Source organism: Leptodactylus fuscus, chromosome 3, assembly GCF_031893055.1.
Source record: "Leptodactylus fuscus isolate aLepFus1 chromosome 3, aLepFus1.hap2, whole genome shotgun sequence".
Taxonomy (NCBI): Eukaryota; Metazoa; Chordata; class Amphibia; order Anura; family Leptodactylidae; genus Leptodactylus; species Leptodactylus fuscus.
The window spans coordinates 139734079-139756965 of NC_134267.1; the positions used below are offsets into that span (position 1 = coordinate 139734079).

Here is a 22887-nt window from a genome sequence, read left to right on the forward strand (position 1 = left end):
TTCCCCTGAAAAGAGCATTTTTTTTTCCCATAGACTATAATGGGATTCGATATTCGATAGAGTATTCGAATATTGAGGCTCTACTCAAAACGAATATCGAATCTCGAATATTTCACTACTCGCTCATCTCTAATGATAAACAAAACCCCAATATAATTCTGTACATACAGTCATGACCATAAGTGTTGGAACCCCTGAATTTTTTCCGGAAAATTAAGTAGTTCTCCCAGAAAATTATTGCAATTACACATTTTTTGTATATACATGTTTATTTCATTTGTGTGTATTAGAACAACACAAAAAAACAGTCAAAAAGCCAAAAATGATATAATTTCACATAAAACTCCAAAAATGGGTGTGAACAAAATTACAGGTGTCTTTAACCCTATATTTGGTTACACACTGTTTAGAAAAAATAAATGAAATCAATCACTTCCTATAATCATCAATAAGCTTCTTACACCTCTTTACTGGAATTTTGGACCTCTCTACTTTTTCAAACTGCTCCAGGTCTGTCATATTTGGATGGTGCCTTCTCTCAACAGCAATTTTAAGATCCCTCAACAGGTGTTCAGTGGTGTTCCTTCAACTTAATATTTGGTTATACACCACTTGGAAAAAATAACTGAAATCAATCCCTTTCTATAATCATCAATAAGCTTCTTACACCTCTCACCTGGAATTTTGGACCACTCTTCTTTTTCAAAATGTTCCAGGTCTCTCATATTTGCAGGATACCTTCTCTCAACAGCAATTTCAAGATCCCTCAACAGGTGTTCAGTAGGATTTATATCTGAACTCATTGCTGACCACTTCAGAACTCTCCAGCGATTTGTCTCCACCCATTTCTGGGTGCTTTTTGAAGTATGTATATATAATGGGAAACGGGAAGGGGAAAAAGCGAATGTTCATTTGCAGTTTATATTCGATAAATTCACTTACATGTCCATAGAGAGACAAAGAGACGGGGAGTCCCGGATAAATTCCTTCGGCCCAGGAATAGTAACACAAGATTTTGAAGTGATGTAAAAATCCAGCTCCCAACGTTTCTTGAATAAAACAACTTTTATTTGTAATGCGACATAAGGTTAAAATATCCCATACATCCAAGTAGCCTAGGCTACGTCTAAGAAAACACTGCTTTTCGAAACGCGTCAGTTACTTACTTGGATGTATGGGATATTTTAACCTTATGTCGCATTACAAATAAAAGTTAAGTTTTATTCAAGAAACGTTGGGAGCTGGATTTTTACATCACTTCAAAATCTTTTTGAAGTATGTTTGAGGTCATTGTCCTGCTGGAAGACCCATAACCTAGGATACAAACCCAGATTTCTGACACTGGGCCCTACAATGAGACCCAAAATCCTTTACAAATCTCAAGACACCCAGTGCCAGACGCAGTAAAACAACCCCAAAACATCTTTGAACCACCAACAGATTTGACTGTTGGTAGTACTGTGTTCTTTACTTTGTAGGCCTCACTCATTTTCGATAAATAGAAGAATGATGTGCTTTACCAAAAAGTTCTGTCTTGGTTTTCTTAGAAGGATTTTGGCTTTCTCATGTACATTTTGGTAAAATGTACATGTCTCTGTGTCAGTAGTGGGGTCATCCTGGGGTCAATGGATACTTGACGCTGACTTTGATGCACCCTGAGTCTGCAGGACAGCTCAATTTTTTTTGGAACTTGGGGCTGCTTATCCACCATTTACAACAGACTAACCTTTCATCAATGTTTCTCTTCCGTCCATGTCCAGAGAGATTAGCTACAGTGCCATAGGTTGTAAATTTCTTGATTAAGTTGCGCAACATGGACAAAGGAACATCAAGGTCTCTGGAGATGGACTTGTAAACTTCAGATTGTTGATATTTTTCCACAATTTTGGTTTTCCTGTGTTCAGACATTTTTCTTCTCTCTGTTCTCCATGCTTAGAGTGGCACATACAGACACACAATGGAAAGAATGAGTCGAGTCAAATTCTCTCCTTTTTATCTGTTTCAGGTGTGATTTTATATTGTCCACACCTATTACTTGCCACAAGTGAGTTTCAACAAGCATCACATGCTTGAAACAAAGCTATTTACCAACAATTTTGTAAAGGTGCTAACAATTTTCTGGCCCATTTTTTTATTTTTTCATGAAATTATATCATTTTTGGCTTTTTTTTCTCTGTTTTTTTGTGTTGTTCCAAAACACACAAAGGAAATAAACATGTGTATAACAAAACATATGTAATTGCAATAATTTCCTGGGAGAAATACTTAATTTTCTAGAAAAATTTCAGGAGTGTCAACACTTATAACCATGATTGTATGACTTTACGGTTTTCCAACTAAAATAAATTTAACAATGCCTTTTTAACAACAATATTTAGCATTTAATTTAGTGTAAATTACTGGTTGAACTTAGGCAGATCCATTGTCTCATTTCTATTCACAGGGACACTTTCCATTTATGTAATTAATTACATAAGGATTTTATTATGATTAGTTCTTCGGCAATGTCTATGACTTCTTATTCCTCGTTATTGTTCATTTACACCAGTGTCTGTCTGGAACAATATGTAAGCTATTTGTTTTGTGCCTTTGAATTTATAGGAAAGGCAGAATCCATATTAAGACCATGATGCATACAGACATTTTTCATTGTCAGTACGTAATCTGCACTAGTTCAGACTCTTGTTTTTTATGAAAAACCTTTTGCAATTACTGGAATGAAACAAAAGAGTGCTGAATACTATTACAGTATACAGACATTTAATTTGTGTAACAGATATATTTTTTTTCTCCTCAAAAATGCCTTAACCTTTCCGGAGTGAATAGGGGTCTGTGCAATAACAGTATGATTAATGGGATGACAAAGGTCAAATTAACAAACCATTCTTACGTTTCATTACAAAGCTATTTCCAAGGCTTGCAAAATTGAATAAAATTCCTTCTTTGAACTGTTCGGCTTTAGTTCTTAAGAAAGTTATCTTAATGACTAATCTTAAAACATGTGGACATCTATGCAGAACGGTATAAGGCTCAATTCTTTGCAAAAAATTAAAATAAGCTTTTTTTTTTTTTTTAATATCATAATTGTGACAAACTACACATGCAAATCGCCAAAAGTCAAATGTTATCCTACTAGTCATTGAAAATATTTATATGCAGGATGTCAATTAAGCAACCTCATTGAGTAGTCTAAGGATGCTTTACTTTGTGTGTGTGTTTATTTTATTTTTTCTTCCATTTTCTGAATATCCATAAATGGCAAAAAATTGGCTTTATTTCTTTTGAAATGGTAATTTACTTGCAGAGAGTCACTGAAATATATGGCATAACAGCTTACTTTTCATTTTCAAGGTCAGCTTAGTTTCTTCGCTACATTTTTGAAAATTAATAAGTAGTAAATACTCTACGTTCTGTTTTTAATAATAATAAATTTTATTTATATAGCGCCAACATATTCCGCAGAGTTGTACAATTTGTAGGGTTCAAATACAGGCAGAAAGATACATTACAAAGAAAGTCATTTTGCACAATGGGACTGAGGGCCCTGCTCGCAAGAGCTTACAATCTATGAGGTAGAAGGGGTGACACAAGAGGTAGCAGGGGTGGCATTGCTTATGCAGAGGTCAGACACTTTCATAATAGAGGTGACTGTCATTACACAAACATAAAACTTTATAAGCCGTCAACAGTCATGTCCTTTAACATGTGGATGGAGCTTGGATAAATAAGGTTAGCATGAGATGACATCATATCATATGGGGAAATGCGGGAGCGGGGACAGAGGAGGGTTAAGGGTTTACGTTAGAAATTGTGATAGGCTTGTCTGAAAAGATGCGTCTTTAGTTTGCATTTGAAACTGTAGAATTTGGAAGTTAATCTGATTGTCCGGGGTAGAGCATTCCAGAGAAGTAGTGCAGCTCAGGAGAAGTCTTGTATACGAGCATGGGAGGTTCTGATAATAGAGGATGTAAGTGTTAGGTCATTGAGTGAACGGAGAACACGGGTTGGGCGGTAGACAGAGATGAGGGAGGAAATGTATGGAGGTGACATTATGGAGAGCCTTGTGGATGAGAGTGATAACTTTATATTTTATTCTATAATAAATAGGCAGCCAATGTAGTGACTGGTACAGACCAGAGGCATCGCTGTAGTTTCTAGACTGATAGATGAGCCTGGCCGCTGCATTCAGAATAGATTGTAGAGAGGAGAGTTTAGTGAGGGGAAGACCGATTAGTAAGGAGTTACAGTAGTCAAGGCGAGAATGAATCAGAGAGACAATAAGTGTCTTTAATGTATTTCTGATAAGGAAAGGGTGTATTCTGGAGATATTTTTGAGGTGAAGGTGACATGAATGTGCGAGTGATTCAACATGAGGGGTGAAGGAAATGTCTGCATCAAACATGACCCCGAGGCAGCGGGCCTGCTGCCTAGGAGTTATAGTAAGGCCTGAGACTACGATGGATATATCAGGGACAGATCTGTTAGATGTTGGAAACAGTAGTTTTTATCCACTATACTATGTATTTAGGATCTTCAGTTGCATCTAAAAGGAACATCCAGCCAGACGATAACATTTAAGATTTATAATGACAGGCTATATGAAGAGGCAAGAGGCAATGATCACCATTATTATGGATATCCTTCTTCTCATCATTCATTGCCAAGTGTAAACAGGGTAATGTGCTGCTGAAATATGCAAACTGTATGGGGATGAAGGATTTATCTATCCCCATACAGCCCCATGATTACTACATGTAAATACGGCCAATGAAACACAAAAGGAAGAAAAGTTGCATGCATTTATTTTTGCTGTTGGAACATTGACTGTGACTACCTAGCCTGTTAGAGGATAACCAAAATATGTCCCCTAAGAAACATATTAGTATTGCATGTAACTTTAGCTTAAGGTGAGACTATATAAATTAACAGGTAGTCCATATATTAATACTTGTTTATTGCTAAGTATAAGCACTTATTAGTATATTAGCTATTAGTTTCATAATATATTATGTTTTTTAATTCTAAAACTTACAGATTAATTATTAAATTTAACACCATAGCAAGAGGTCAGTCTCTACCCCACAATAATTTACAATATTTTTTGTACGAGCTTAAGCGAATTAAGTGAAAACTCAAGAGTTTTATACGACATATCTCATGTAAGTATGTTAGAGACTAATTGGTTTGCAGGCCTAATTTACAAGCTGAACAAAGACTTTGATTTATGTCACTTATTGGATTCCTGTCTGAGATTATCACTGTACATTTATATGCCAATTGAAACCGTTTCTCTTAACAGTTTTTGCTTCATTTCCGTTTTTGGCAGTCTCTTCATTAAGCTAATAGAACATGTCACGTTTATGGAGCTAATTTTAGTGTCATTAGCAAAATCCATATCTACTTTGTCAAGACTTGTTGCCATGCTTGTTGATTTTACGCTTTTCTTATATTTTTCCAATCTATAAAATACACATATATTTTTGCTCTTTGATTATTTACTTGTTTAACAATACAACATTTAGACTATGTACACACATATATTAATTATGAGATTTAGTCTCTTAACATACTTTTATGGCACACTGTCACTAATGTAGTTTGGAGTGGGCTCAGGAGCTGAGTTCTCTCTATATCTGGTGGGTACCAGCTACACATTCCAGTCACATTAATGTGACCATCTGTCAAAATCCAGAATAACCACCTTTAGCAGAGCCGATCGCTGTGAGACGTACAGGAGCAGAGGGAATGTTTTGATGATGTTCACTGGGATGTTGAGCCATGCCGACTCCAGTGCTGTGGCCAGCTATGCTATGTTACACAGTTGAGCATCCATGGTGCGAACAACCCGATTGAGGTGGTCCCACAGATTCTCAATTGGCTTCAAGTCTGGGGAATTTGCTGGCCAAGGGAGTACGGTAAACTCATTCTGGTGCTCCTCGAACCACACACGTACACTGCGAGCTTTATGACACGTCGCAGTGTCCTGCTGGTAGATGCCATCATCCTGAGACAAAACAATTTGCATGTAGGGGTGAACATGGTCCGCAAGGATAAATGCATACTTTTGTTGATTGAGCGTGCCTTCCACAACGATGAGTGCACCCAGATGGCTGATGACACGTGCCTTCTGCGATTGGTTATTTAACGTTGATGTTAAAAGTAGGCGGTGGTCACATTAATATGACTGGACTGTGTCTATTATAGATCAAGGCACCTAAATATCAGCAGTAATATATTGGAACCATCCACCCCCTTCTCTTATAACATCTTCAGAGGATCATGAACAGTTGTCATGACAGTTAGGAGCCTATTGAATGCTCTCAGGCCTGTCAATGCTGAGGTTCTATTACATGCTGCCATAGGCAGTGAGCAATAAAAATGAATTTATCTCATAATATACTGAAATGCTGTTGTATTGTAGTATATTGTATGGTTAATCAGCTTTTCTGGGGTTCAAATACCCTAGGGGTCTAAAAATGAAAAATAAAAAAATTATAAATGTTTTAAAAAGTATAAAAAAAATCTAAAAGTTGATAACACCTAGTCTTACCTAGATTACACATAAAATTAAATAAACAAAAATTAACACTGTTAAATTAAGAATCTCTGTGTCTAAAAATGTCTGAAGCATAAAAAAATGTACTTATACCAAATGTGAACAGCATATTGGAAAAAAAAAAAATCAAAATAAGCAAATACCCAATATGTTATTAATAAAAACTACAGCTAGAAAATATAATAAAGAAATGGATATTAAAATATGGCAATGGAAAAGAAATGAATGAATGAATGAATGAAAAGAATTTTTAATCATTCAGAATGTTTGTAAATTTGATCTATGATCATACTGAACCACAAAAAATAGGTAAGGGAACCTTCACACTGAGTATACGCTCCGCTCTTTCTGAATGTAAAATACGTTCAGAATGAGCGCGTGAAAACCAGCTCCCATTGACTTGAATGGGTGCCGGCATACGAGCGTTACCCATTGAAATCAATGGGGGCTTTTTTCTCTATCGTGCGTATCACATTGAAAGCAATAGGGAAAAAAAAGCCTCCCATTGATTTCAATGGGTAGCGCTCGTATGCCGACACCCATTCAAGTCAATGGGAGATGTTTTTTTCTATTTTTTTCCAAATCCAGTCATGCTTACCAGTACCTCATAGAAAAAATGTTCATGCATTTCAAAACTTAGAAAATCACCTGATACTAAACAAAATACAATATAAGAGGTGAAAACCATATCCATGGTAACTAGCTACTAGTGTGGCTGAAATTTAATACCAGACAAAGCCATGGATAACATTGGAGTACCATTATACCATCTGCCTAGAGGAAATCTAAGCTTCTGTTCAGGGCAAGATTTACTATTTGTATCTTTTCAAAATTCATTGATTTATTTGCCAATGTCAATGTCTTCTAATACTAACAAACAATGGCAAATAGTAAGCTTACAAGACTATTTAGGTCTCTTCATCAGGTATGGTATATCACAATATCTGAAGAGCCACGTATTTATGCACAGGGACAGGGACATAGTGGTAAGGTGGTCATTTACCACTATGTTCCTGTCCTTTTATAAATATGTGTATCTTCAGATATTATACCATGCCTGCTGAAGATGTCTAGATAGTCTTAAAGAGGACCTTTCACCTCCTGGGGCACATGCGGTGTAATACACCGCTAGAAAGCCGACAGTGCACTGAATTCAGTGGTGTCTATAGCGCTGTACTGTGAAAGGGGGTGTTGCTTACCACCCAGCCATGACATTGAGAGGTGAGGAATGCCCTTCCCCCCAGTACTCATCTATGGACGAATAATATCAATTACTCCCTGTGCCAAAACACTTTTGCAATCAAAATCATAATATCACCAATGATATGAAGATCCTGGTTTTAAGAGGAAATTTCAAAAACAAAAAAGATCGGCGGATATGGGAATTTAAACTCATGATGACCTTTGACACACTCCAAATGGGGTTAAACCAGTCACAGGGTTTTATGACGTTTTACAACAACTAGACACCATGTGACTGATGAAAGGAACCATAAACCCAGAGAACTTTCCTGTGAACTGATATATATATGTTTTTTTGAACTGTTTATTTGCATGTTCTGCTTTCCATCTATTTTGCATCTAACACTCTATTCCGGTATAAATATGTCTGCCTTCAGATATTGTGTTATTCCAGCCTGATGAAGGGATAGCTTTAGTTTCCTGAAAGCTTGCAATATGTCATCATTTTTTTAAGTTAGCTATCTATCTAGCTATCTATCTATATATCTATAATATTTACATAATATCTATTACATATATTGACCTATGGACCTATTTTAAAGGAGAAATTGCCTGTAACTAAATTCAAAAAGTCAACAACATATAAGGGGGAGGAAAAAATTGTTGTTGATTTAGTATCTTGTAGTGCTAAAAGTCACTGCTAAGGGTAAATAATACAAAAAGTTCAAATATCGGACTCACCATATACAGTATGCTTGTGGTTCTCTGTTTTTGTACTTTTGAAGATGTCTTCCATAGGCTTAAGTATTGAGGCTATATGTCAGAGTCTGAGTCTCTGAGGTGGGATGGAGGACTCCAGTTGTGACCGTGTCTAACTGTCTGTAAGAGTAGTCGCATTGCATTGCAACTGACAGCAGATCCATCCTACCAGTTATGTGAAGATAGCCTAAATGGATATACAATAACATATTCAAGTTACCTACCAAATATCTTTATATTACACTTAAATATGCTTTTATTCTAGTAGACAATTCACCAGAACAGTAGTATGAATGAACAGTGTTCTTTCAAGGCTTAGGATATAAATGAAAGAATAACCTAGAATAGCAATGTGTTACATGAGAGCAGTTATTCAATCAGATTGCTTACAAGTTGTGTGTTTGCCTTTGTATGATGTCTAAAGATAGCATTACACAACAATGAAAGTCTGCTTATAGCATTGTGTCTCGCACTTATTGGAGTAAAATTGAATTTCTGGTACAATAGAAAGCTTAAGCCTCTATAATATAAACCTGTTTGTAACTGCAGCATTGACTTTTTGCTTGTATTTACTATATGGGCCAAAGCAGATTTTGTACTGCCTAGGCCATATATGATTTTTCTTATATGTTGTTCATATATTTATAACAAGGATAATTGGAATATCATGTCAATTAATATACAACAAAGATATGCAAGTTTAATTAGAAAAGCACATAATTAATAACAGTAATGAACACAATACAAATGGAAGGGTCATTTGTGATGTTTGATGAAATAAGTTATCCCCAGGGCGTCAATGTACAGACTTGTATCAAAGGGATTATCATATAATGAACAGTAATTGCAGCAATGGGCCATTGGCAAGTGGTTACTCTCTCCACTAGCTGACAAAGATAAAGAAGAGGTTGCTTTTACATGTTATACCAATAAACTGTATTTTCTGAAAATATTTTTTTTTCTATTATTCAATCCATCAGCTGTTGGACTTACTGCTTGCCCAGAACCATTGATTCCAACCAATGGCATTAAAAATGGGGACAGATACATGGTAAATGATGTGGTGTCTTTTCAATGTGAGCCTGGATACACACTACAGGTGGGTTGCCATTCATTGTAAGTATACTTATACCAATATACTAAAATGAATGATATTCATGGAGTGAGAAACCTTTCTGTTCCTTCTTGTGTTTTATGGCTCTAGAAATGCGCTCTATAGTACCTTCTTATGTAACTCAATTAAAACTAAGGATTTTTATCACAAATTTATCTAAAATCACTATGTATTATTGTGCATTATCGCAGCATGTTGAACTGCCTGTAGTGTTATGGAATATTCTATATTAGAAGCATTAAAAGGACTGTGGATGGACTTTTTTTTTATTTTTCTCCCACTGGGGTTCTATTTAGCTGAACCTCTAATTTTTGGTCCGGTTCCAACTGAAGGTAATGTGATTGAAACCAATACATAGCACCCAATTTGATTCACCTCCTATCTCCTCTCATGTAATTGCTAGTACTCCCTGTACTATCAGAGCTGGCAGACTAGATCATTGTAATAATAAATTCAGTCCCTATAGTAAAGATACCTGTCCCCAATAACTGTTACTGATCCCATGTTCTGACATATAGAACACACAAGTATACACTCACCAGCCACTTTATTAGGTACACCTGTCCAACTGCTCGTTAACACTTAATTTCTAATCAGCCAATCACATGGCGGCAACTCAGTGCATTTAGGCATGTAGACATGGTCAAGACAATCTCCTGCAGTTCAAACCGAGCATCAGTATGGGGAAGAAAGGTGATTTGAGTGCCTTTGAACGTGGCATGGTTGTTGGTGCCAGAAGGGCTGGTCTGAGTATTTCAGAAACTGCTGATCTACTGGGATTTTCACGCACAACCATCTCTAGGGTTTACAGAGAATGGTCCGAAAAAGAAAAACCATCCAGTGAGCGTCAGTTCTGTGGGCGGAAATGCGTTGTTGATGCCAGAGGAGAATGGCCAGACTGGTTCGAGCTGATAGAAAGGCAACAGTGACTCAAATAGCCACCCGTTACAACCAAGGTAGCCAGAAGAGCATCTCTGAATGCAAAGTACGTCGAACTTTGAGGCAGATGGGCTACAGCAGCAGAAGACCACAGCGGGTGCCACTCCTTTCAGCTAAGAACAGGAAACTGAGGCTACAATTTGCACAAGCTCATCGAAATTGGACAATTGAAGATTGGAAAAACGTTGCCTGGTCTGATGAGTCTTGATTTCTGCTGCGACATTCGGATGGTAGGGTCAGAATTTGGCATCAACAACATGAAAGCATGGATCCATCCTGCCTTGTATCACTCTTTGGGCCCCTTGGTACCAATTGAGCATCGTTGCAACGCCAAAGCCTACCTGAGTATTGTTGCTGACCATGTCCATCCCTTTATGACCACAATGTACCCAACATCTGATGGCTACTTTCAGCAGGATAATGCGCCATGTCATAAAGCTGGAATCATCTCAGACTGGTTTCTTGAACATGACAATGAGTTCACTGTACTCCAATGGCCTCCACAGTCACCAGATCTCAATCCAATAGAGCATCTTTGGGATGTGGTGGAACGGGAGATTCGCATCATGGATGTGCAGCCGACAAATCTGCGGCAACTGTGTGATGCCATCATGTCAATATGGACCAAAATCTCTGAGGAATGCTTCCAGCACCTTGTTGAATGTATGCCACGAAGAATTGAGGCAGTTCTGAAGGCAAAAGGGGGTCCAACCCGTTACTAGCATGGTGTACCTAATAAAGTGGCCGGTGAGTGTAGATTAATACCAAACCAATATCCAAATGCTACTATGCACATTCTGCTGACATAACCTAAAGCCTAACTCATAATCACATTAGGGCAGGTTCACATATGCGCCCGTGCACGCTTTGAGCAATCCAGCTGGGTTTCCATTTTCTTCCCTGAGAAACTGGACAGGGGACGGAAACCCGTCCATTTTCAAACCCATTCATTTGAAAGGGATTGAAAAGTGAGCACCCTTGAGCGTTTTGTACCTGTCCGCGGTGAAACCATTTTTTTTTTAACCGGACACAAAGTCCTGCATGTCTGACTTTGTGTCCGGTTAAAAAAAAATGGTACTAAATGCTCACGGGTGCTCACTTTTCAAACCCATTCAAGTGAATGGGATTGAAAACTGACTGATGGATTTTCGTCCCCTATCCAGTTTCTCGGAGCAGAAGACGGAAACCCAGCTGGATTGCTTAAAGCACGCAATGGCACAGATGTGAACCCACCCTTACAGTTGGACTAGAAATGGGTAATATTTGTAAAGTTGCCCATTTACTAATTCACTAGTCAGCAGATTTTCTATTTTTGAATAATACTTGCCACATTTAAACCAATGGTGGGTATAAATTCGAACACTATTTCCTAGTATTTATTTCATATGGCAAAACATTAAGATCAATGCAAAACATAACTGCCAACCGATAAGAAGTGATACCTTCTTTAAACACTCCAGAAAAAAAGTTCCTAGAAGAGATCTGATGCATTTTTATAGGAGAATACAGTTTTTTCTGCCGATAGAGTGGAGATTTTCACACAGTACAAAGAGAAACCATGAACTCTGATCTGACACTGCACTATACTTTGGGTTTTGTCATTCTGCTTTTGATGTTGCCCTCTTATGTTCCTAAGCCAGTATCTTTTATCATCACCAGGGACATTCACATATTTCATGTATGCCTGGGACTGTACGGCGGTGGAATTATCCTTCCCCTCTTTGCATTGGTAAGAATTTGTGCAGAATATTTTTTAGCATTCTTGTTACCCATCATAACATTTATACTTATGTACGATTATAAAAAAGAAAAATTATTTGATCAAGCATAGTGTATATGCACAATATATTATGTTCAGCCAAAGCAAAATGTTGGAATTATTCATATTAATGAAGACAAATAACTGTTTGAAAAGCACAGAATAATAAAACTTTATGCCTGTTTCCACATTTGCAATTATTTTTATTACTCTGATGCATAAACTAAAATAAACATTGCAAATTATCTTTACTAAATAAATCCTACATTTTGTGCCTACATCCCCTCTATAGATGCCTGTGTCTTCATGGTTACAGGTTATAAATGCTGTATATTTTGATCCTGCAGATATATCCACTTCCATCTGCCTCATTCATTTTGGTAATCTATTCAGAATACAGCCACATAGGTATTTTGTAGTCTTTAACCCTATTGACACGTGCAGAGGCATAAGTAGGATATCAAGTTAATGGGTAAAAGTGTAAGATCCATTTTCCGTAATAGAAAAGTAGTAGAGCTTACAGATATATCCTTCTTTACCTTTCGTGTGGGATGGACATGTCAAGATATACCTGTCTTGAGATGACCAGCTTTTCAAGACAGTGTGACATAGTGTCATACATACTGTATGTGTCTATAGTTGGCAGCCCAGTGGTTGTGCTGTGAATTACAGCTTGTCAAAGGTGTGCTAGCATGTTGTGATATTTTATTGAAGTTCTTTAATAAAATTGCAGCAGCGTTATGGATGGATAAATCTAAAAATCTATCTGTGTTATAAAGTCATCTGAAATCTTCTTTGGTTGTCCCGTGAAATAATATTCATTTATTACGTTAAGTTACACAAAACGTATCGGTATTTTTAATTTATTTCAATTGAAAAATGGTTTGCATGGTCTAACAGAGAAAACTAAGATACTATTTAATTGTGGGGTAACCCCATTAATTTTGATATTGACTGTAGAATAGCTACTTATTATTTGTCTCGAGTTGTATATAGTTTATCTAAACGCTTTTCCTCATACAGATTTTGTCTTTTCTAGTTACTCAAAATCACATACTGTGCCAATAAATACCATGTTCTATGCATTCATATAGTATGATATTTTAAGGATTGAAGCTACATTGATTTTCTGATATAGAATTGTATTACAAATCTCTTGCACTGAGTACTAATGATAAAATTTTGTTTCCAACATCTACCAGCTTGTAGCATAAAATTTATTCACTGAGATGAATAATGAAACAATAGGTAGCAAACTTCTGTATTTCCTAGCTCATAGGGGTAAAAAATAGTCTTACACTAGTGTTAGCTTTCCATATATACAGGAGTTTAGCTCCAGATCCTAAGGGTCAAAGAGGACATTAATAAGGTTCCTAGCCTTCACCTAGATTCTGGATCACTTTTAGAAAATAACTGAAAATAAATACATAAAATAACTACAACTAAACATGAAAAATTGAAATAAAACAGAAAAAGCTAGTTATAACTCCGGATATAAATATGACAGGGTCCTTTATTAATAAATAAAGCACCGATATACACTGCTATCATTTTATCCATCAGTTGCAAAACAGATCATCATGGTATCATGAACTCGGCATTAAAGGATCACTAAATTTCGTAATATTGTGGTATAACAATAAGTAACACTTAACATTGTTCAACCTTTCAGACCGTATAGGGCACTTTATGTAGTTGTTAGCTTGATCATATTAAAAAGCATAGAAAAATAATTAGTATTAAACTCATGATAAGAAAAATTGTTCCTTCCAACATTGCCTTTAATGTCAAAGATGATTAATTATTTCCAAGCAAAAGCCATGGCTAGCTGATGCTATATTAAAATGTCCTAATGCACAACACAAAGTAATTGAAAATACTCAGCATATTGGAAAGGCAGAATGTTGCTAAGCTTGTTTTACATCTGTATAATATTATAAGTAAAGCATGGCTGGAAAAATAATGTCACCGAGTTTCATAAAAAAATTAAAAGCAATTCATAACAAATACTTTAAAAATGCATAATAATAATAATAATGATAATACTTTATTGCTTTCTTTCGCTCTCTGAAAAATAATCATTAAAATTTCTGTGACTAGTCCAACAGTTTTATAATTTGCTTTGAAAAAAGGTGCAAATTAGCAGCTGTCAAATGTACTATACCTTTGTTAAAGGGAATATCTCACTGTAGACATTTATCCCCACTTAGACCCAAGCAATCATAAATTTCTTCTGTAACTAGGGTTGAGCCGATCTTGAGATTTCAGGATCCATTTTAAAATCTGATTTCCAATCATTTTCCATTCGAACCCGATCCCAATTCTGATCCTAATGTAAGTCAATGGAATTTTTTTATTGATTGAAAATCAGATTTTAAAAACGATCCTGTTCACTAGATAGCGTGGAGTCCAAAAATTTTGGACTCCACGCTGTGTGCTGATTAAAAAATCCACTGGCAAATTAGTTCCCACCACTTACCTGCACGGAACTGCTGCAGCCTCCTCTGCCGGTGTGTACGCTGCTCCCTGGAGCTCCGGGAGCCCCCGCCTCTCTAGGCTGGTGTGACTGATGCCTGGAGAAGGCAGGGCTTGTTGGGGCTAAGGAGAGTGTGGGTGGGTACAGGGCGGGGAGATGTGAGTGCATCACTCACTTCTCTCCTCCCAGTACCCGCCCACACTCTCCTAAGCCACAAGCCCCACCTTCTTCCTAGGTTTGTAACACTAACCTGGAAGCTGGGGCGCACGTGGTCCGAGAAGGATGGGGAGCGACAGCGGCAGACAATCTGTGCAGGTAAGTGGACAATTCTGTTTCCTCTATGATGTGCCATATACTGAGCTCTGCTACATCTGCATTACTGTACAATGACTTGTCTATCTACTCTTCTGCTTCGTCCCTTCTTTACCGTATTCTCAGCTCTGCTACATCTGAGATCCATATCTGAGATGTAGTACAGCTGAGTAAATGGTAAAGCAGGGATGAAGCAGAAGAGTAGATAGACAAGTCAATGTACAGTAATGCAGATGTATCAGAGTCCAGTATACTCTTCTGTTTCCTCCCTGCTATGCTGTAGGAATGAATGGACGCAGGCTGTGTGCTGGCTGTGTGCTGGCTGCATCCATTCATTCCTATGGGAGCGTGCAATTCGAAACAAAAATTTAAAATAGTACTCGCTCATCTCTAGTAGCTAACATTGTTAGCTTTTCCCACAATGCTTGGCCAGTAGCAAAGCATTGTGGGAAATAACCTCCGACCTCGATCCTGCCTAAAAAGATCCCGATCACTCAACCCTATCTGTAACCCACAAATGTGAATTGAGCAGGATAAGCATACAAGCCCCTTTCTATTTGAATTCCAGAATTACAATCTCCAAAAGCCCCATAGAAGTGAGTGATGATGTACCCATGCATGTCCACCACTGCTGGACATGGAGCACCAAGTGAAAGTCGGGGGCCCCTGTTATTTTGATCACTGCAGGTTTTGACGATTTGATTTAATCACTATGTAGGCTTTAAATATAAGTTTTAATGTTAACCATAAGAAGTACATTAAAGTATTGCTTGAAGTGTCCATTTCACCTTTTCGTTTTCTTGTATTCTCTTTTAGCTAAATGTGGTGGAACATTAACAAATCTGATGGGAGTGATTTTAAGTCCTGGTTTTCCTGGAAACTACCCAAGTAACTTGGATTGCACATGGAAGATTTTATTACCAGTTGGCTTTGGTCTGTATCCTGATTAATACAGTTATAACTTTTGTACAGATGATGTAGAGGGTAGATACTGAAACAAGCCATAGTTCCCAATAATTACCGCAAAGCTAAGTTATTCTTCATGTCAAAGCTACATTCATTATTTAAAATATCTTTCTTTCCTTTTTTTAAACTACAGTAGGCAGGATTTATACGATTTCACTGTATTAAAAGTATATAAAATGATCTTTCTTTTGAAAAAATACACATAATTTAGATCTAAATGTTCTTTTTGAGTTTTATGATTCATCTTGGCCCCTGACATATCTTAATATCAGACTTGCCAACATCTGAGTCCCAAAAGCTTGCCCACAAAATTGACCACAAACACCATTCTAATGTTAGTTAGCATAAAGCAATATGTATACCATGTTAATATTATTATTGCAGTTATCTATGTAATATTATTTTGGCACAATAAAGACTTTTTTTTTTTTTTTTTTTTTTTTGTACCATTTTGGTATAGACATAATTTTTTGATTAATAGTAGAGAAATCAGCAATTTTAACATTGTTTTTGTAATCTGATTTCCCCCCATGCACAGTTTGTATGTAATATAATGTCAACTCTATTTTACCTGTTGTTACAATTGCAGCTGTACCACACCATACATCTTTTTCTTTGTTTGATAACCTTCTAAAAAATACAATGCTATTAATCGCTTAGCTATCACTAACTTGAATGGGATCTGAACAGCATTATCCTGCACAGTCACTGCACATTGTCTGAAGATGTCTATTTCCAACTCTGTGCACTGTGCAGATCTGGTAACTGCTGCATCTGATCAGCCGTGGTACCAGGTGTCGCATCCCAAATGATCCAATAAAGAATATGCCATCAACATCTATTGTTAGACAACTCCTTTCAAGACAAGCTAATCTATGACACGATCCACCAAAATCTACCTGTAACCTGTAATTTTTTTAAATAAAATAATATGTTTACTAAATATTGTTTTTTTTCCTGTTCACTGTCTTATGTAATTTTCTTGTAAATTTTGATAAATTTTTATTTTATTTTCATTTTTTCATAGGTGCTCACATTCAATTTGAAAATTTTTCATCTGAAGCTAATCATGACATTCTTGAAATCCAAAATGGACCTTCTCATCCAGGTTCCCAGATTGGGCAATTCAGTGGCAATGAACTACCTATATCTTTGCTCAGCACAACACATGAAGTCTTGATTCACTTTTTTAGTGATCATTCAGAAAATCGACAAGGATTTAAGCTTACTTATCAAGGTAAGATGCTGTCATTCTGCATAATATTAAAGAGATATTCCAATAAATGACTTTAATAATAGGTGGAAGTCTGAAAGGTAAGGGTCTAATCTCTGGGACCCTCATTCTTTTCCTTATTAGAAGAAAAGGGGTTCTGTGACTGTTTAATTCTGTTAATGTGGTTGTTGTGGCCTCATTATAGAATTATTTTCTCTTATAGTCTAGGCTGTTAAGGGAATAGACACTTTTAAAGAGGAACTTTCATGTTCTCGGGCACATGTAGTGTAATACACTACTGGAAATCCAACAATGGGCTGAATTCAATGTACTATTGGTTTTCCCATTCTGAGCCCCACTGAAGAGCTATTGGTGCCGGTACTGTAGCTCTTCAGTGTCAGAAGGGCATTTCTGAGTCACTCAGGAATGCCCGTCGTCACAGTAGCATCTAATGTGCTGTATTGTGGGAGGGGGCGTTCCTCACTACTCAGCGTCATCGTTGAATTCAGCACACTGTTGGCTTTCCAGCGGTGTATTACACTGCATTTGCCCAAGACGTGAAAGGTCTTCTATAAGACTTCTACCACTCAGACATTTATGGCATATACTGTCATTAATCAGGCTTCCTCTCAGATTAAAAATATACTAATGTACATTCAAAATCACTACAGTCTCTCAAGATTTCAAACTTATATCAAAGCCTAGTCTATCAACGGTTTATCAGTATCTTTATACTGCACTAGAAATGAGTGAATCCAAAAAATAATTTTTGGTGTTATTCACTTGAGTCAGGAAAAAGTTTTGATTGTTTCAAAAAATTGGACCAAATAAAAAATACTCAATTGCTACTCTGCCACTAGACCTGCCTACCTCTTATTGGAGATCATGCAATGCTTGATAAAGGTCTATCACAGGCTGAAATGTTGAAATATACTACTGATCCGTTTATCCTACTATTAAGTGGAATTCTCAGATTTGTGCTACTGGTCATCTAATATGTGATTTGTGTTTTCTCACTCTTTCTGGATATGTACCAGTAAATTCATCAAAGAAAAGTGTGTGCTATTGTTTTGTATGTCACATGGATCTAGAGAAAAACCCATAAGGCTGATGCCAATTTCCGCATGTAAAGCCTAAAAAATTCTTCCAAACTATAAACAATAAGAGAAAACAGTGGATTGAGAGTCGGATACGATCCTACGATTATGTTACTATGTCAATATGCTGCTCCAACAGGCTGTAGAAAAAAACATCTTAGTTTAATACTATCAATCAGTACTGTTTTGTTGTAGAAGAAATGCACTGTCTGTAACAGACCTGCAGTCAGTAATATGCATGTATTATGCAATCTTCTCTTCCAATCAATACTTATTTTTAGAGATGAGCGAACAGTGTTCTATCGAACTCATGTTCGATCGGATATTAGGCTGTTCGGCATGTTCGAATCGAATCGAACACCGCGTGGTAAAGTGCGCCATTACTCGATTCCCCTCCCACCTTCCCTGGCGCCTTTTTTGCTCCAATAACAGCGCAGGGTAGGTGGGACAGGAACTACGACACCGGTGACGTTGAAAAAAGTAGACAAAACCCATTGGCTGCCGAAAACATGTGACCTCTAATTTAAAAGAACAGCGACGCCCAGCTTCGCGTCATTCTGAGCTTGCAATTCACCGGGGACGGAGGTTTCCGTCCAGTTAGCTAGGGCTTAGATTCTGGGTAGGCAGGGACAGGCTAGGATAGGAAGGAGAAGACAACCAACAGCTCTTATAAGAGCTAAATTCCAGGGAGAAGCTTGTCAGTGTAACGTGGCACTGATGGGCTCAATCGCCGCAACCCAGCTTTCCGCGGATCCTGAATGGAATACACTGACAGTGTATTCCCGTATATCCGATAAATACCACCGATTCCCGTTCCAACGGTATGCCCCCCCACCTTCACCCCAGAAATACCCTGCAAGTCCCCTAGCAATAGAATTGGGGCTATATACACCCACTATTTTTGCTACTGCCATATAGTGCCATTGTCTGACTGGGAATTCAAAGAATACATTGGGCTTACATATAACTTCAATTCCAGGGAGAAGCTTGTCAGTGTAACGTGGCACTGACGGGCTCAATCGCCGCAACCCAGCTTTCCCAGGATCCTGAATGGAACACATTGACAGTGTATTCCCGTATACCCCATATATACACCCCAAATCCCCGTTCCAACGGTGTGCCCCCCCACCTTCACCTCAGAAATACCCTGCAAGTCCCCTAGCAATAGAATTGGGGCTATATGCACCCACTATTTTTGCTACTGGTATATAGTGCCATTGTCTGACTGGGAATTCAAAGAATATATTGGGATTACGTGCACCCACAATTTTTGTTACTGGTATATAGTGCCATTGTCTCACTGGGAATTCAAAGAATATATTGGGGTTACGTGCACCCACAATTTTTGCTACTGGTATATAGTGCCATTGTCTGACTGGGAATTCAAAGAATATATTGGGGTTACGTGCACCCACAATTTTTGCTACTGGTATATAGTGCCATTGTCTGACTAGGAATTCAAAGAATATATTGGGGTTACAAATACCCTCATTTCTTGCTACTGGTATATAGTGCCATTGTCTGACTGGGAATTCAAAGAATATATTGGGGTTACAAATACCCTCATTTCTTGCTACTGCCATATAGTGCCAGTTTCTGACTGGTAATTCAAAGAATATATTGGGGTTACGTGCACCCACAATTTTTGCTACTGGTATATAGTGCCATTGTCTGACTGGGAATTCAAAGAATATATTGGGCTTACATATAACTTCAATTCCAGGGAGAAGCTTGTCAGTGTAACGTGGCACTGACGGGCTCAATCGCCACAACCCAGCTTTCCCAGGATCCTGAATGGAACACACTGACAGTGTATTCCCGTATACCCCATATATACACCCCAAATCCCCGTTCCAACGGTGTGCCCCCCCACCTTCACCTCAGAAATACCCTGCAAGTCCCCTAGCAATAGAATTGGGGCTATATACACCCACTATTTTTGCTACTGGTATATAGTGCCATTGTCTGACTGGGAATTCAAAGAATATATTGGGGTTACGTGCACCCACAATTTTTGCTACTGGTATATAGTGCCATTGTCTCACTGGGAATTCAAAGAATATATTGGGGTTACGTGCACCCACAATTTTTGCTACTGGTATATAGTGCCATTGTCTGACTGGGAATTCAAAGAATATATTGGGGTTACGTGCACCCACAATTTTTGCTACTGGTATATAGTGCCATTGCCTGACTGGGAATTCAAAGAATATATTGGGGTTACAAATACCCTCATTTCTTGCTACTGGTATATAGTGCCATTGTCTGACTGGGAATTCAAAGAATATATTGGGGTTACAAATACCCTCATTTCTTGCTACTGCCATATAGTGCCAGTTTCTGACTGGTAATTCAAAGAATATATTGGGGTTACGTGCACCCACAATTTTTGCTACTGGTATATAGTGCCATTGTCTGACTGGGAATTCAAAGAATATATTGGGGTTACAAATACCCTCATTTCTTGCTACTGCCATATAGTGCCAGTTTCTGACTGGTAATTCAAAGAATATATTGGGGTTATAAATACCCTCATTTCTTGCTACTGGTATATAGTGCCATTGTCTGACTGGGAATTCAAAGAATATATTGGGGTTATAAATACCCTCATTTCTTGCTACTGGTATATAGTGCCATTGTCTGACTGGGAATTCAAAGAATATATTGGGGTTACAAATACCCTCATTTCTTGCTACTGCCATATAGTGCCAGTTTCTGACTGGTAATTCAAAGAATATATTGGGGTTACGTGCACCCACAATTTTTGCTACTGGTATATAGTCCCATTGTCTGACTGGGAATTCAAAGAATATATTGGGGTTACAAATACCCTCATTTCTTGCTACTGGTATATAGTGCCATTGTCTGACTGGGAATTCAAAGAATATATTGGGGTTACAAATACCCTCATTTCTTGCTACTGGTATATAGTGCCATTGTCTGACTGGGAATTCAAAGAATATATTGGGGTTACAAATACCCTCATTTCTTGCTACTGGTATATAGTGCCATTGTCTGACTGGGAATTCAAAGAATATATTGGGGTTACGTGCACCCACAATTTTTGCTACTGGTATATAGTGCCAATTTCTAACTGGGAATTCAAAATGCGCAAGGCTCCCGGAAAGGGACGTGGACGAGGCCGTGGGCGAGGTCGGGGGAATGGTTCTGGGGAGCAAGGTAGCAGTGAAGCCACAGGGCGTCCCGTGCCTACTCCTGTGGGGCAGCAAGCATTGCGCCACTCCACAGTGCCAGGGTTGCTTGCCACATTAACTAAACTGCAGGGTACAAACCTTAGTAGGCCCGAGAACCAGGAACAGGTCTTGAAATGGCTGTCAGAGAACGCTTACAGCACATTGTCCAGCAGCCAGTCAGACTCTGCCTCCTCTCCTCCTATTACCCAACAGTCTTGTCCTCCTTCCTCCCCAAATTCCCAAGCTTCACAGAACAATAACCCCAACTGTCCCTGCTCCCCAGAGCTGTTCTCCGCTCCTTTCATTGTCCCTCAACCTGCCTCTCCACGTCACGATTCCACGAACCTAACAGAGGAGCATCTGTGTCCAGATGCTCAAACACTAGAGTTTCCTCCATCTCCGTTCGATTTGGTGGTGGATGACCAGCAACCCACCCTTATCGACGATGATGTGACGCAGTTGCCGTCAGGGCATCCAGTTGACCTGCGCATTGTGCGGGAGGAGGAGATGAGACAGGAGTTGGAAGAGGAAGTGGTGGATGATGAGGACACTGACCCGACCTGGACAGGGGGGATGTCAAGCGGGGAAAGTAGTGTGGATGTTGAGGCAGGTGCAGCACCAAAAAGGGTAGCTAGAGGCAGAGGCAGAGGTCAGCAGCTTAGGCGAAGCCAGGCCACACCCGGAATCTCCCAAGATGTTCCAGTTCGTACCCAGCCCCGAAAAACTCCCACCTCGAGGGCACGTTTCTCGAAGGTGTGGAGTTTTTTCAAGGAATGCGCCGAGGACAGATATAGTGTTGTCTGCACAATTTGCCTCTCGAAATTGATTAGGGGCTCTGAGAAGAGCAACCTGTCCACCACTTCAATGCGCCGTCATTTGGAATCCAAGCACTGGAATCAGTGGCAGGCAGCAACGGCAGGACAAAGGCCGCCTGCCGTTCACGCCACTGCCACTGCCTATGCCACTGCCTCTGCCTCTGCCACTGCCACTGCTGACTGTGCTGGCGATGCACTCCAGAGGACGAGCCAGGACACCACTTCATCTGCCTCCGCCACTTTGTTGACTTCTCCCTCATCCTCCACTGTTCCTGTCTTATCTCCTTCTCCTGCACCATCAAAGGCACCATCAGGCGCTTCTTTACAACAACCCACCATCTCTCAGACATTGAAGCGGCGGCAGAAATACACTGCTAACCACCCACACGCGCAAGCCTTGAACGCCAACATCGCTAAACTGCTGGCCCAGGAGATGTTGGCGTTCCGGCTTGTTGAAACTCCCGCCTTCCTGGACCTGATGGCAACTGCGGCACCTCGCTATGCC

General features: G+C 38.7%; 1 protein-coding gene across 2 annotated transcripts in view; it reads left to right on the plus strand.

Moving 5' to 3' along the window:
- The window catches only part of CSMD1 (CUB and Sushi multiple domains 1), a 1381920-nt gene that overhangs the window by 1186379 nt on the left and 172654 nt on the right, over positions 1-22887 (plus strand). For both annotated transcript variants that reach the window (XM_075268411.1, XM_075268410.1), the window contains 4 exons: positions 9478-9596; positions 12210-12279; positions 15914-16030; positions 17091-17300. In XM_075268411.1, the coding sequence (XP_075124512.1) occupies positions 9478-9596; positions 12210-12279; positions 15914-16030; positions 17091-17300 (516 nt within the window). The remainder of the gene's footprint in view (positions 1-9477; positions 9597-12209; positions 12280-15913; positions 16031-17090; positions 17301-22887) is intronic.